Source organism: Paramisgurnus dabryanus, chromosome 15 (assembly GCF_030506205.2).
Source record: "Paramisgurnus dabryanus chromosome 15, PD_genome_1.1, whole genome shotgun sequence".
Classification (NCBI taxonomy): Eukaryota; Metazoa; Chordata; class Actinopteri; order Cypriniformes; family Cobitidae; genus Paramisgurnus; species Paramisgurnus dabryanus.
Genome location: NC_133351.1, coordinates 24,679,641 through 24,695,601, shown reverse-complemented (window position 1 = coordinate 24,695,601; position 15,961 = coordinate 24,679,641). Strand labels below are relative to the sequence as shown.

The following is a 15,961-nucleotide window of genomic DNA, read 5'->3' as shown; positions in this document are numbered from 1 at the left end:
TGGAAATGTAGTATAATTATTTTAGATAGATATAATAGATAAAAACCATAAAACACAATGTACTAATAGACGTGCCGCAGCCGTACTTCTTCACAGCGGCTGGAGTCTTGAGCTTTGCTCGCTCTTTCAGTGCGTGCACCCTGTCCGGTAAGATCATTTAACTATTTTGCTCCATGTCAACTGTGCATACCTCAAGCAAACACTTTTAAGTTCCCAAAAAGTTCCCCTAACGTTAGTTTTTGGTTTCCGGAACATTAATTTTCAAGGTTTGTATTTGGTTAGTTTAATAACATTAGAATAACGTTCTCATAACGTTAGGGGGACGTTAAACTAACCTAAAAATAACGTTTCGCCTACGTATAAAACCTACCCGAGTTCGAAAAAGTTATGACGTAATAAAGCCTTGTTTGCTAAAATCACGTGACTTGGTCAGTTTGAAACACGCTCCTAAAAGGCGTCGAAACAAAAGATTCGTGAATGTTTCTGGGCTCCATAAAGCAGTGCTTCGAAATCGCCCATCACTGATATTTATTACTATTAGTCAGTTACTATTACTCCACAAGGTATGATATATATATATTGTATAATGTTTTAACAAACATGATGATCTTATATAGAACATGATGCATTGCTATCTGTCATAATTGAACAATAAGCTGTTTTTTTACATAAAGTTTTTTTTGCAGTCTTGCTTTAACGGAGATTAATATAAGGCTATAAATATACTATAAAACAGTCTACTATAAGCTGTTATGCTCCCATTTCGCTGATACATGTCCTTCATTTAATTTCACGTGTTGATATTGTTTATAATGCTGCTACTACTACTATAAACTATGTTTCATTTAAAATTCTTCTTAGACAGCAACGGCTTGTCTAAGTTGGTCAAATAAACCGTTTAAAGGATTTGATGATCACTCTAGCGATTGTACGTTATTCTGTGGTGTCAATGTCAACAGTCAGGTTGGATTTCAGCTTTTAATGTACGTTTATTTTTATGATTGACAGTAAGAAGCAACTGGACTTTCACCCCAAAATGGCGGAGGCATAGTGGTGTAGCATATCTAATCACTAGATGGCGGCAATGTATTATCAAAATGAGAGAACATTTGGATTGGCGGCGGCATTAGGAAAAGTGCGTATAGTAAGACGTATAGTACGCAGTAGCTAATGATTTAATATATATTTATGGTGGCAGGAAAAATAGTAAAAAAGTGAGATATTAGATAATATTTAGATGATCTCAACAAGAATAAGCACTGACTTGAATTTAATGGCATATTCAATGATTAATACAAACTTTTTTGATTTGATAAAAAACATCATATCCGGCTACCACAGCATCCAGACAAAAATATAGGAATACATATGAACATTTGAAAAACATGACCACAGACATTTATTTTGTAACATAGTTCACCCAAAAGACATCTTTATTCATATGGATGGCTTTTGAGAGCTTCAACATTTTGGTATGTACACCATAAATATTTTAATAAAATACCTTGTGTTCAACTAAAGAAGGGAAGTTGTATCTATAACAAGAAGATGAATAAATATGAGCACTTTCATATTGGCGTGAAGTATTTCTTTGCATCGCTGCAGAATAGCTGCTCTTCCTCGCAGTCTGTGGGTGGCTGTGTGCACAAACCTCCAGCAATCTTACGTACGTCTCAAACCATCTGGACCCCTGTTTCTGCCAAGTTATGCGAATCTGAAAAAGACCATGGGCGTGTATCTCGAACACTGTAACTGCACTAGAACATACAATGTGAGGAAGAGACATTTTAAGCTTTGCTTCCCGGAAAATACATTCATCAATACATGCTCACAGCTTGTGCAGACATGAGAAATCAGATGCAAATAACATGTAAAGCTGAAAAACAATACTTGCGTAGTACATTCGTACCATAACTTTATCTTCTCACATAAAAATACGTTTGTCCATAGTTTTATTGGTATACGTCTTTACACATAAGAATATATATATATTTTTTTTTACAAAAATCACTGTTAAAATAGATATTTTTATCTTATTTCTGCAATGATGTGCTTTCAAACAGAGGTAATAGTCAAACTAAACCCTCTGAACATCATGTTTTGCCAATATTATTGCAGTGGTAGAGTGGGATGCTTTTCTCCTGCTGTAGTTCTAGCATGCAGTTTCATTTACATTGAATTAATTAAAGGGATAGTAAACCTAAAAAATTAAAATACTGTTATCATTTTCTCAAATTGTTCCAAATCTGTATACATTTCTTTGTTGCTGAATATGACGCTATTTGTAATCAAGCAGGAAGCATGGGGCCCCATTGACTTCATAGACTGAAAAATATTATGGAAGTCAATTGTCCAACAAACGGTTTGGTTACAAACATTGCTTAAAACTCTTTGTGTTCAGCAAAATAAAGAAATGTATACAGGTTTAGAGAGTAATTTTTGGGTCCCTTTAATTGTCATGTCAAGATATGCATGCCAACGCAAGCCTTGCCCTTCTAAGAACTGCTAAATACACGATTGTCAAATAGTAGCTTATTCACAAATGACAGGAAGAACAACACATTATTTTACTTGCACCAAATGAACAATCATATGATTTTTTTGTGTATAAGAGGAATTAGAAAACAAATAAGCAACAAGAAACATAAACTGGGTGTCCACGCAACCGATTTTCATGACTGATTTCCGTGATTTTATTCTTTAGAGTACTGATTGACATTTTTGCATTTGTACATCAGGTACCAAGAATATAAATGAATAGATTTAAATAACTACAAATGTACAAAAGACTCATGAAGATCGACGTGTGTGGAAACACTGCAGATAAAATGTGAAAATAATGAATAACTAAAATGTAAATGATATAAATAAGGTTTGTTTTATTAAGCATGCAGTCTATGTATCACATCATACACATACATTAAACAAAATTGGCCTTTTGTTAGCATCACTACACAATAGTAAAAGAATAGTGTAACATTCATGAGGTTATTAGATGTGTAGTATTGCATGTGTGCCGGGACTGACCACGTCTTGAGTTAAAACCAAAAAAGAATTAATCATGGCCCAATGCAGGCACAATTTATTATATGTGTATGTACGCGTTTGGTCTATTTTAATACACTTTAAAGCAAATTCCTTTAATAAGATGACCAAAGATATATAAGAAATCAAACAATTATTAAAACTAAACACTTTAGAGAGATTTAAAAACTCACAACATGAAATAAATAGAAAGCTGCTCCTATTGTGTTCAGCTGCACACTTGTCCTGTTACTCCTAACTGCATAAACTGTCCTGAAATCCCTTTTTGAACCTCACTTATGAACCTACCATTAGGTATTTTGGAAAATAGAGAACCATCAGTCAGCCCCAATGATGAAATGCCTTGTGGAATGAGAAAATTTTATGGATAGCCAACAATACCACCATTCAAATTCTAGCTTATAGACAACATGAACTTCAAAGTTATCCTTCATTAAAGTAACGGTAAACTTATTAGCTTTCATTACTAAAATATTCTGATAAATGTCTTCTTCTCAAAGTCCTCGGTGCAAAAGTTTAAATAGCACACATGCGCTCTTCTGCATGGTGGTGTACGCGCTCACTCTGCGTAGTGCATGATGGACTCCACGTAGTTTCCAGGGAAGAGTCCGGTAGTGCTGTTCATCACTCCTTCATACCAGCCATCATCATTCTTCTTAATGACATAGATGATGGCCCCCTCCTGGAAAGAAAGCTCATCTTCCTTGTCTTGGGTGTAATCGTAAATTGCCACCACTTAAAAAAAGGAAAATCAAGGTAAGTTACATATTCGTTTTGTTTCTATAGATGGCTTCAGCAGCAACAACATAAACAAACATCTTTCGTGGACCCCTACTTTGCAGGGGCATCGGGGTGAAAAAGGTGACGAAGACACAAGCGTTTATATATATATATATATATATATATATATATATATATATATATATATATATATATATATATATATATATATATATATATATATATATATATATATATATATAGCAAACCAAAACATTTTATTTTCGACAAAGGTATTCTTTTCGGAGATCTGTTAGCCACTAGCCAGAACGATAAATAAATAAATAAATACGGACCGAAAGTTCACTTTTGTTCAGGTGTGTAACCGCTAACACGTGTGTGCGTCCAATGAAACCGTCTATAGCGCGTTTCACAATTTTGCATTGTTGCAAAGCAGCTTTATAGAAAATACATTTTAAATCAAACAATTGAGAAAAAAACATTATAGAAATAAGGAAAAAAGAAAAATTGTAAAACACAAAAAAACATTTAAACATTCTAATAAGATGTACATTACACTGTAAAACTCAAAACTTTACTGGAAACAGATTACCAAAAAAGATTTTGGTAAACAAAATAATATTTATAAATTACAATTAATTCAAACTTAAAAATTTATATTTTATTGTATTTAATATTTAAAGGATAATTCCGGTATTTAACACTTTGAGTCTCATTTCTGGTTTGTTTTGGATGAACTACAGTGATGGACACAGAAATTTTGACAATGGGTCGTGTCTTGACTTTTTGACTCGTTTAGAAGCATCTCTTGACTGCTTCAGAATGGAAGTCAATGGGCAATGCACAAACATGTCATTAAAACAACACTTAACGTTCATTTTCAAAACTGTGCTACTCACCGAGTGGTTTGTTGTGTTCGTTGATAATTAAAAACAAGTTGTGTAGCGAAATACAGTTTCTGTCGTGTTTTATTTGGCATTTTGTAAAATTCCATTGACTTCTCTTGCAAGACTCATTGCTCGCTGATATTTCACTCCACCGCCGGGGAAACAGAAAAGGGTCTGTTTACATGTGGTTGTAGTTTTTTCGCTCGGTTTCTCTCAGAAGAAATTTTTCCCTAATTTCATGGCTCAGTGACCAGCTTTAGGTTTCAAGTTGAGCTCGATTGTGACTGTCTATACCAGGGTTCACCAAATGGCAGACCCCGGTCCGAATCCGGACCGCAAGATGCGTCGATCCGGACCGCAAATCCTTTTGACGCAATGAAATAAATAAAAAGCAAATACTTTTTAACGTTATTATAAAATCCTTTTTATATCAGGCACTTAAAGGCAGCTCAGTAGCGCTATTTGGGTCCTACACCGACCCAGGTTTGAGTGCTGCGCGCCGACACGAACAATCACAGACAGATGTGCAGTGAAGAGAGCAGAGAGTGAAAAACAATGGCATTCTCATAAATTAGTAAAGTTGGTGCTGAAAACTTCTTTTTTGAGGTGGGTGGAAAAATACGCATTTATTCTTTCTCATTTGCTCGGAGTCTGTTGCGGTTGTCAAAAGTGGTAACATTAAACGCTATTACGAAACTAAACATAGACACTTTGAAGAAACTTACCCTCAGCAGTACGAGGGAAGGGTGCGAAAAATAAATGAACTAAAAGCCCAGTCTGAGCGACCCACACTGTCCTCACTCACTCACAACCCAACAATGAGCCTAAGAGTGTTTACTGAAAATACAGTGGATTTTAGGAAAGCATAACAAGCCCGTTACAGATGGGGAAATAGTGCATGGATGCTGCGTGAAACATTTTTAAATGGAAAAGAAAGACTTTCTTTTAAATTTTAAAAGAAAATTATATTTAAAATGTTAGCTGGAAAGGAAAGGACAAAGCAATTTCTCCCACTAAAGTTCTCAGTCAGATTAATGTATGCAAGTTAACATAAATGTAATGTGATTTTTTTTAAACTAGGAAGATTATGCTTCCATCTTTAAGTTAAACTCAGTTTAACCTCATTTATTTCATTTGAGCTTATTTACATTTTTATAGACTTAAAGGAACAGTACAAATTAAGAGAGAAAATCCATATGAATTAAGAGAGATTATTCAGAATACATGATAACATTACATTTTGTTCAATAAAAGCAAATATTTACACTAATAGTCTGGTGAAAGCCGTCAATTTATGTTTTACGTGCAGTACATAATTGTCCGGACCTTGGCTTGGAGGAGGGTTCATTTCTGGACCTCAAGCTATTTTAATTGAAGACCCCTGGTCTATACGCTAGACACCGAGCGTTCTTGAATGGCAAAGTGGTTGTCGCCATCAAGTGGTCGGGAGTGTGCTAACGCTTCAGACTCAAATATAGAGCGGAAGTATATACGCGGTTGTGAGGTATCTGAAAAAATTGTTCCACTATAGCAAATAACACTGTTTGAAATCATACATTGCGCCAATATATTTGTTTTTAATCATCAACGAACACCACGAACCACTCGGTGAGTAGTACAGTTTTGAAAATGAACGTTAAGTGTTGTTTTAATGACATGTTTGTGCATGGTCATTGACTTCCATTCTGAAGCAGTCAAGAGACGCTTCTAAACGAGTCAAAAACTCAAGACACCACCCATTGTCAAAATTTCAGTGTCCATCACTGTAGTTCATCCAAAACAAACCAGAAATGAGACACAAAGCGTTAAATACTGGAATTGTCCTTCAAGTACACTATACTTAAAAGCAGTGTTTTACTTTAAGTTAAGTAGTGTTAACTTTTTTTTGTTCCCAAGTCACCGAAACAGACAATGTGACTCATGTGTATGCCAGTGTGAAGAAACTGAGCTCATTGTTGGCATTGACTTCCAGAGCCGGCCTTAAGCATCTGGTGGCCCGTTTCAATAACTAATAGGAGGCCCTACCCACATAAAACATAAGCATAATAGAGCAAAAAGCAAGGATTCCTGTTGGTTTGCATCAATGGTATATTATTTTATTACGTGCACTTTTAGCTTAGGCAGCTCAAAAGAAATGATCCAACCTTATTTAATTACAACTATACAATTATAGTTGCCTCGCCCTTTCATGGACGCTAAATTCTCTGCTTAATTGATTTGCGCAGTATATTTTCAGCTGTCTGGGCTGACTTTAAAAAAAAACATCTCAAACATCCCCTCAACTTGAATTATTTAACAAAAGCAAACAAGACAAGTGTCTGACTGACACTGAACCGAACTTATAAATAAGGATGGGCTCTGCGTTTTTTCAGCACCGTAGACAGCTCACCTGGCGGCGAGCGTAGATTTCACCTAAACCTTATTAGAAATCCACCTTTCTGTGTTTGGGTGCTGAGAATTCCCTGATAAGTTTATCTTTGTCCAGCGATTTTGTCACCTCGTGCTCAATAAAAATCTGAACGAGAGCTGACGGCATCTATGTTCAATAGGCTATTATAAAAACAGTTTACATTGTTATGCGGGAGCAAAACAAAAATAGACGATTTCCAAGCCACTGTAAAAAAAAAAATCACCCCTCATTTATCTAAAGTTCTTGGTCATTATGTTCATTTAATGGAACGTTGTGTGGATGTTGCGTTAGAGGAAAATGCAGTCATGTACAAAATATATTAAAGGCAGTCAGTAAATGCACACAGATGTTATACGCATATTTTAATACAATTAAATACTGCATTAAGGTTAGTATAAATCCAATCATATTATTTTTTTAAAAACACCATTGAAATCAGCCCCTAAAACAATGTATTATTAAAAACCTGGAATCGCACTTGCACAGACAAGCCTGATGAGAGAGAGCATGGTCGAATTCAAAACTGCGTTTTTGCGCCCTTGAAGGGCACTTCGGTAAGGGAACGCCGCTTAAACTCACTCCAGATAAAATGAAAATGACGTTGCTTTCATTGCTCTATTCTCCAAATGTATTTTAACGGTCACAGTCACGCAATAAGACACAATTGCGCAACTCTCTGCACAGCTCTGATCTTCTAAGGGAATAAAAAGGGCATAGGGATGAGTACTTCCAATTGGAATTCTCTCCATTTGTGACGGAAAATTTGTCGGAATGAATGCGCACGGGCTAACTACGAACACATTTAAGAAATGTCGGTTTTCACAAAAATAAGGCTATTAAGCTCTCGTCTAGTGATCCCGATGCTAAAGAATAATTAAACCTCTAGAATTATCCACATGTGCACGTTTTCTTAGAGTTTTTATGAAGCACTGTGATGCTGCTGTAAACGATTCTACATTGATTTATAAAAATGAAAGAAATTACTTTTAAAAATAATTTAAATGACATATAATAAATATTAATGCAGTTCTATATTTTTTTATAAAATACATTCATTTCATATTAATAATCCGATTTCTACAGGCTAAAGCGCGTATGAACGTCCGAGAGAAAATAAAGAGCAGAAATTAATTGATTTAAAATGAAAGATATGTGATTGCTTAACATCCACAGGCACTGACAATGTGAGCTCCCCCGTGCAGGAATCATAGCCCCACGTTCAAACATTCTTGCGCCGGGCTGGGGCCCTCCTTTAGGGCGGGGCCCTTTTCAATTGAAACGGTTGAAACATAGCTAAGGCCGCCTCTGTTGACTTCACACAGTTATTGTTTATATAATAAAGCAACACACATCCGACCAAGAGCCTATAGGCACTACACTTCTGAACAGTGGTAAGCACAAAACAAAATAGCAAACTCTAAACAAATCTCCAACGCAAATAAATGTTTAACACTATTGAGTATTTCTCTTTACTGAAACCCACATAAAATATCACTTCATTAAAAATAAAAATGCTCTCGTAATGCAGGCTTATGCAAAGCATGCTGGGAACTAGAAATCCTCCCCAACCAATCGTGTTCATCAAACAATCGTGTTGATTTAATATTAGGCTGAATTAAATTTGCAGTGTCAGACTCTTTCTTTGCTTAACTGCCATGAACTGGAGTGAATGCCACAAACCTCATCACAACCACCTAAAGTTTGTAATTATTTGCAGTGTTTGTGAAAATGAGGCTGTGGTATTGAAAAGACTTATTTTTGAGTTAGCGAAATTCTTGTTTGTGGAACCAAAACAATGAAATCATTGAACACAAATAAAACTTGAAAGAACTTTGACATTGTACTGTTTGGTTTACAGCATAGTGTTACTAACTGTAAAACGCAATCATCATTTTCAAACTGTTCCCAGGAGATCCACTGCTCTGCACATTTTGTTTACATCTCCCTTATCTAATACACCTGATTTAGATCATCAGTTCATTAAGGGAGAGATCCATGAACACAACTGGGTGTGTCAGTTAAGGGAGACATACAAAATATGCAGAGCTGTGGGTCCCCTGGGACCAGATTGAAAGCCACTGTTGAAGACATCCCAACCCTGCAGAAACTAAATTTATGGAGGTATGCTCTGTCATTTTCCTGCTTCGTCTTATCACACGCTGTCATTCTGGGATGTTTTACATCATTTATGGGCATTAGGTAGCCTCTTAACAATATGTGGAAGACTCCCAGAACCTCTGGAAGTGGTGGGATGTCTGCCATAGTAAGTGCTAAAATGGACATATTTATACTGGCCAAATATCATAAAAGTCAGGGCCCGGTTGCATAAAGCACCTTAAGTGTTATTTTCCCTTAAGTTGTTTCCTTAAACTTAAGGGTGTTGCAGAAAAACCCTTAAGTTTTTTCTGTTGCGTCTCCATGGCAACAGTAGTATTTTATAACAACAAACCGGGGTCGCTGTCATGAAACACTTAACGATTACCCTTACCTAAGAGAACCATTTAAGGGATTATATGCAAAACTCTTTAATTATTATCTTACAGTAGTTAAGGGGAATTTGCCCCTTAAGGGTCATACTTAAGGGAAAAACTTAAGGTGCTTTATGCAACCGGGCCCAGATCCTTAAGCCCTACTGTAAGATGGCTAAATTAAAGTGCATCAATTTTAAACTGTTTCAAGGAATGAACAGTGTTGGGGAAAGTTACTTTTAAAAGTAATGCATTACAATATTATGTTACTCCCAAAAAAGTAACTAATTGCGTTACTTAGTTACTTTTCATGGAAAGTGAGGCTTGATTTTTTATAGGCCTTGAAAGTGTTTTTTATGAAGTTCTGCATTCAGAAATTGAATATTTCATAACAAAAATGTCGAGCGAGCTCACTTTTCCCACACAGGCGTGTATGCAGAGTGCATAATTTTATTTGACTATGTTCAGTTTAATTCAGTACATAATTTTTTTATCAAACTAATTAAACTGAAAAGTAACTTAAATATTAATGTGTACATTTATAAAGTAATGCGTTACTTTACTCGTTACTTCAGAAGTAATATTATTACGCAATGCAGGTTACTTGTAATGCGTTAACCTCTAACACTGGGAATGAATGCTAAATAGAAAATATTGATAAACACTCGTATCGGGACATATTGTTTGCAGATACCATATTATTTATAAAAAAGCAATATTGACTTTTTCCCTGATTCATGGCACTTTCGTTTTGAGTTTACATTTAGACAGCTAGATAGCAGTTTTCTAATTTCTTATAACTTCAAGAGTGACAGGAAGTACTTGCGAAGGTTTGCATATGGTGATGTGTTCTTGATGACAGATTTCCTAAAATGATATCCTATTCTATTCCCAAAATAAGAAATATCCCAATACAGTATAGCACCTTGCTTACAGTATCGCGGATACACAGCCCAATTAGAAATAAAGATCAATGCCAGACACAGTTCTACATAACTCCCCCTCCTTAATGGCATTTGCTAAAATTGCTTTCAGGTACTCAGTGTATTACAGGACCCTATATTTGAAAACATTTTGCCTGAATGCTGAAATGTTTATACTAGTACCTTTCTCCACATAAGTCTGTGGAGCCCAGGGTGGGTCTTCTTCAGCATACGGGTCACTGTATTCAACCACAGCAGATTCCTCCTCATATTGTGGAGCAGGAGGATGCCGTTTCTCTTCAAACTGCTCTTCTCCAGGGGGATGTGGAGGAGAAACCTCTGAAACTGACACAGCAGACCAATGAATAGAGACGCACAGCCAGCAACACATAAGCATGCATCCATGCAGGAGAAGCAGGAGTTAATGATGATTTGGATTTACTGTGGATGAGGAATAGTGATGAGACATTCTCACCAGATGAAGGTGTATGTGTGGTGTGACGGCAAGAGGGGCTCATTAAACAAAGCGCAAAAGCCACTTACTGGATTCTTGTACGCGAGCCACAAAACCCGTCAGGGGAAGCTGGGGTGTGATCTGCAGTATGGAGGGGGGAGGAGGGGCCACTGAGGCTAATCCACACCACCACAAAAAGCACAGAAAGAGACAGAGGGCGAAATGGGGATGTATGGTGACCAATGAACCAAGACACATACAGAAAGGTTAAAACCAAGTGAATGTAAATGAGCAAAACGTTATGTTGTTAGTGTAGTGTGTGACAAACAGGAACGACATCAACCAGAGCAGAAAGTATGAAGGGTGGATCTACTTTATACCAGCTACACACAAAACCAAAGCTTGGAGTGTAGTTTGATTTTTTATTTGTACGCGAAGCATAGTTTATTTGACTTGTACACAGAGATTTAACATAGGTGCATTGCAAAAAAAACCCTAGCTTATTTTGACTTACATCAATGTGGCCGGTGACTTCTTTTTCAATGCGAAGCTCACCACAACACATATGTAGCCCGTCATGTGTTTGGTTCGTCATTTCAAAATATCTGTTCGGCGCGTCAAGTGAAAATATGTGCATCACATGTCATTTCAAAATAAGTGCCAGCTACAGATGCGTCTAAAGGGTTTATGATAAAAGAGTGTTTGTGTTTGCCAGATACATAATCTCATGCGTAATCAGAGTTTACTGTTAAGGGAGTGTCTTGCGTGTATTTTGTGAACGTGTGCGTCTCTTTTATCATAAACCCTATCGATGCGTGTGCAGCAGGCACTTATTTTGACAAGACATGTGATGCACATGGTTCACATGACACGCCAAACACATATTTAGAAAACACGAGCAACACAGGACACTCCCAACACATATTTTAAATTTGCGCCCTTCAGTAGAGAAGTCAACAGCCGCCACTGGCCAACATAATAAATTATTACTATGCGTGACCTACATGTAAAACGTACACACGATAACAAAAGTTCAGACTCTTGCGTATTCGCAAAAACTGAACTATACTTTTAGCTTAACCTATTCCCTGATAACATACCACCCATAACACCTGATGATTTCAGAGAAACATTACAGTGAGAAAAACATGAATTACAAATCTATAAATGTGTCAACAAAGACAAAAAAGGTCAATAGTAAATAACAAGGTTGGGGGTAGACAATGTGACCATAGTCTCTAGACTGAACTCCAGTTTACATCCTAGTTCTAGCTGAAACAAAGTTGAATTTGTGACATGTGTGTTTGTTTAATTTGTGAAATGTTTTGCTATCCTTTTCTACACACACATAAAGAGTAAGAGCAATACCTTGATTCTGACTGTAATGAGGTCCTCCGTTCTGCTGGTTGGAGGTCATTGAGGCCTGGCCTGTGATTGAAGACACCCGTCGATACGGCAGCGATCCTCCCACCGTAGGTGATATCTGTCTGGGTACGGGTCTGTTCATGCTGAAGAACTGATGACTGCCTGCACAAACCACCAGAAAACAATGATTAACACAAACATACTGAATTATGTGTGGCCCAGACTTTGAAAATCCAGCTAAAGTGATTTACTTGCTTCTACATAAAATCATTCTGTGAAAATATAACCTTGATATCTTCAATATTGACTGCGCAAAGTCATGTCAAAGACAGAAATCAATGACAAATCAATCTTTATACACCTATTTTCAAAAATAGGGTGCATTCATACCAGGAAAGTCCGCTAGTTCTTGCTTTGGTCCAGACCAAAAAAATTTGGATTTTTTTGTTTGGTGTGGTTTGTTTTCACACTGCCCTTTTTGCAAGTGAACCAACATTTGTAAACAAAACCACATGTGTGTTAAGGTCATCTATTTATTGGACAAAAATTATCAGATGGGGGAAAGCAGGAAGTGCAAAATCATGGAGATCATTCGTAGTGCAATTTTGTTCTGTTAGTGACAGACACTGCAGATGCTTTTGAGGAGCACATGATACAATGTCATCTAAACAATGTTCTAATTCAAATTTTACAAAGACGAAGATGTGCTGCAAGATGACTTTGGCGTAGACAACATGCTCTGATGTTCATCTACCATGGCAGGGCTGCAGACTAACTTTTTTCACTAGGAGCACAGTGGCCCCCAAATGAAAATTTTAGGGGCGCAACCAAAAAATTTAGGGGCACACAGCGTAAATCAATATGCTGATCAAATAATGACATTTCTACAAATTTTCACTGTATTACTAATAAATACTTTGATGATAGATGCAGAAAGTACAATGTGCTGTTTCAAATTCAGTGTCACATTACAAAAAAGGTCCAAATTTACTGTTCGCACATGTGCGACTGGATGTAAAATTCAGTGGCACACTCTCAAATTTTGGTGGCAAAATGGTGGCAAGCCCTGCATGGACTGCTGACAGTTGCGTTGTGCAGAAGACAGATCAGGTGTAAAGTTAGCAGGCTTTTGCGCCGCACCCAGAGAGAGAAAGATGAGCTGTATAAGCGTCTGTCATTATTCATTTAAATAGCTATCAGACCGTGTTCTTAGCCACATAATGTGTTTATTTTATAAGTTCATAAATAAAAAATTGTTCAAACACAATTATTAAACTTTAGAAGTGAAATTATTAGTATTTAGATGATATATTTGTATGCATAATATTCTGCTATTACAACAAAGGTACTCAAAACGATTGCCATACAATATATATACGACAAACTGCTTGTTAGTTAATGTTCGCGTCTCCCACTAGACTAGCGCATAAGCAGGGATGTAATATAATAATAATTAACTCCAAAAAATGCACAATCCTTTCTGCATTTAGAGGAACGTACTGGTCGGTACATGTTCACACCTTAACCTGATAAGGAACACTGTGCCGTACACGGCACACCCCCTCCCTTGCACGTGAGGCTGCATTACGTCATTGTAACTTTGAAGCATTAAATCTTCAAAATATACGGTCATGCGGCACATCGTTGTACAGCTTAGACTTTCGGGATTCCAATAAGCGCACACAGAAAGCATAATATGATTTTTAGCAGTCATAAAACTGTAATCTAGTTGTTAGTTACCTGAACCGGGCGGCGCCGATTTAGGATATTTACTTACCTTCAAAATCTTTCCTTTATCCGCTTCGGTAAAATTGTCCAAAACAAATTGTTCATAAATCCCCAAAAGTCCAAGGAAATGGAATATCCAAGCCTTTTAATCCAAAACGATTTGTTCATCTCACAATCTTGACGTTTCTGACCGAATTACGATATAAATAGTGTATACAATAAGTTCACTAACAGACATTCGTTCGAATCTCACTTTTCATTCACGATTTATAATGAATATATTCGGATGTCATGTTTATTGTGCAACGTCTGAGGAACAAATGCGCCCCCTTGTGGATTTTCAGCCGTTCCATAAGAGGCTACCTCTTTCACCGCCAGCATTTTTCATGATTTTCACAAAAGTTTAATGCCTTCCAGAAAATGCTTCTATTTAAATATATAAACATACAATATATGAAATAAAAGAACAGACCCTCTGCTTTCAAACAAAAAAATCTGTTTCATCCTACCTTCATGTGTTCTGTTTTTATCACTTCTCAAATATGTGTAGGTTTCATCAAAAACACCCAATTTTGAGCAAAAAGCTGAGATAATTCCATTTTTGTGAAGGACTTTTGATTGAGATCAGATGCAGAGCGATCTTTAAAACATACATGGACATACAGCTGTTTGCCCTAGGGCAATACTTCCGTTTTTTATAAGTTGCGGAAGAGATAATAGCGGTATTGCAGATTGACGAGATATCTCATCAATGGCGGGGAAAGAGTTAAACAAACCATACCAGAGTTCATTTTTAACCGAACCTGGAGCACCTCTTCAGCTTGGCCCCAAAGGGTCTGCATCTTGTTCAGGCAGTCTCAGATCCACATTTTTTTTTTGGTGCTAATCCGAGCACGATTGCCATGTTCACATATATGCCTAAACTAACCAAATCAACGGAGAAAACGCACCAGGTTCCGAAACAAAGGCTTAGGTCTGAAAACACCCTTAAATAATATTCCTTCATAACGTAAAACCTACCTAAGTGATGGCGACTCAACAACAGAAAATGCATGCACGTTTTGATGAATAAACATTGTGATCAATCTGTCACACTCCTCAGTTTTTTTCCTGTGTGAGCCTTCCTACTGTTGTATACGATTGGTTGGCTGCTAATGAACAGCACTCGGCAGAGTCGTCACTCGGGATGCGCAACACATCAAAGAAGGTGCATGCTTTTAATTCGATACGATGAACAAACCGCAGATACTTTGCCATATTGCTGGTGACACCCAACATAATAGTTTGTCAAAATAATTACAGTATGATTTTGCAAAATGCTGGAACACTTTAGAGCGCCTTCCACCACAGTCCATCGGGGGAACTGACTTTAATATTCAAGCAGGATGTCCATGGCACTGTGCGCAGATGGCTATAGCTCAGGTGACTCAGGTCTTGGCAGATGACGTGAAAATTATGTGACTGTGCGGTCCGAAATCGTTAAGTGGAATCGAAATTGTAATTTCATAACAAGGATCAGATTTCTTTCTTATGCATCCGATTGCAGAATTGGAATTGAAATTAGATTACAAACCCTACCGATGGTTAAAAATAGTCTGGGAAATGCTAGCATTCTGCCACCCTGCATCTCAAAATGTGTTTGTGCCTCAGCCTCTAAAAAAAAATATATTGTTTGACAACATATATGATTTACACAACATTTCTCAGTGCTGCTCGTCTCTGCAGAAGCTGCCTAAGAGCAAGCAGCTCACATTATTCACATCTCTCGAAATATCTTGAGTGCCCCTTTGCAGCTATAAACAAGTGACGCTGCTGGTTTTCATAGTGATATATTGACCCAAATATATCATTTTAGTTTTGAGGGAGGAATTACACTTATAAAGGGGACAAAATGTGAAAGCAGATCGAGACCAATGAGACAACAGTATGAACAGGACCAA

The 15,961-nt window shown here is 36.9% G+C and overlaps 1 protein-coding gene across 12 annotated transcripts in view; it reads right to left on the bottom strand.

The window, feature by feature from the left end:
* Nucleotides 1–2,855: 2,855 nt before the first annotated feature.
* The window catches only part of abi2a (abl-interactor 2a), a 44,837-nt gene continuing 31,731 nt past the window's right edge, over nucleotides 2,856–15,961 (bottom strand). For 8 of the 12 annotated variants that reach the window (XM_065292838.2, XM_065292839.2, XM_065292844.2 and 5 more), the window contains 4 exons: nucleotides 12,297–12,455; nucleotides 11,018–11,104; nucleotides 10,658–10,819; nucleotides 2,856–3,780 (listed from right to left, as the gene is read on the bottom strand). In XM_065292838.2, the coding sequence (XP_065148910.2) occupies nucleotides 3,605–3,780; nucleotides 10,658–10,819; nucleotides 11,018–11,104; nucleotides 12,297–12,455 (584 nt within the window). In that variant the 3' untranslated portion in view covers nucleotides 2,856–3,604. The remainder of the gene's footprint in view (nucleotides 3,781–10,657; nucleotides 10,820–11,017; nucleotides 11,105–12,296; nucleotides 12,456–15,961) is intronic. The other 4 variants (XM_065292842.2, XM_065292847.2, XM_065292850.2 and 1 more) reach the window with 1 other exon arrangement.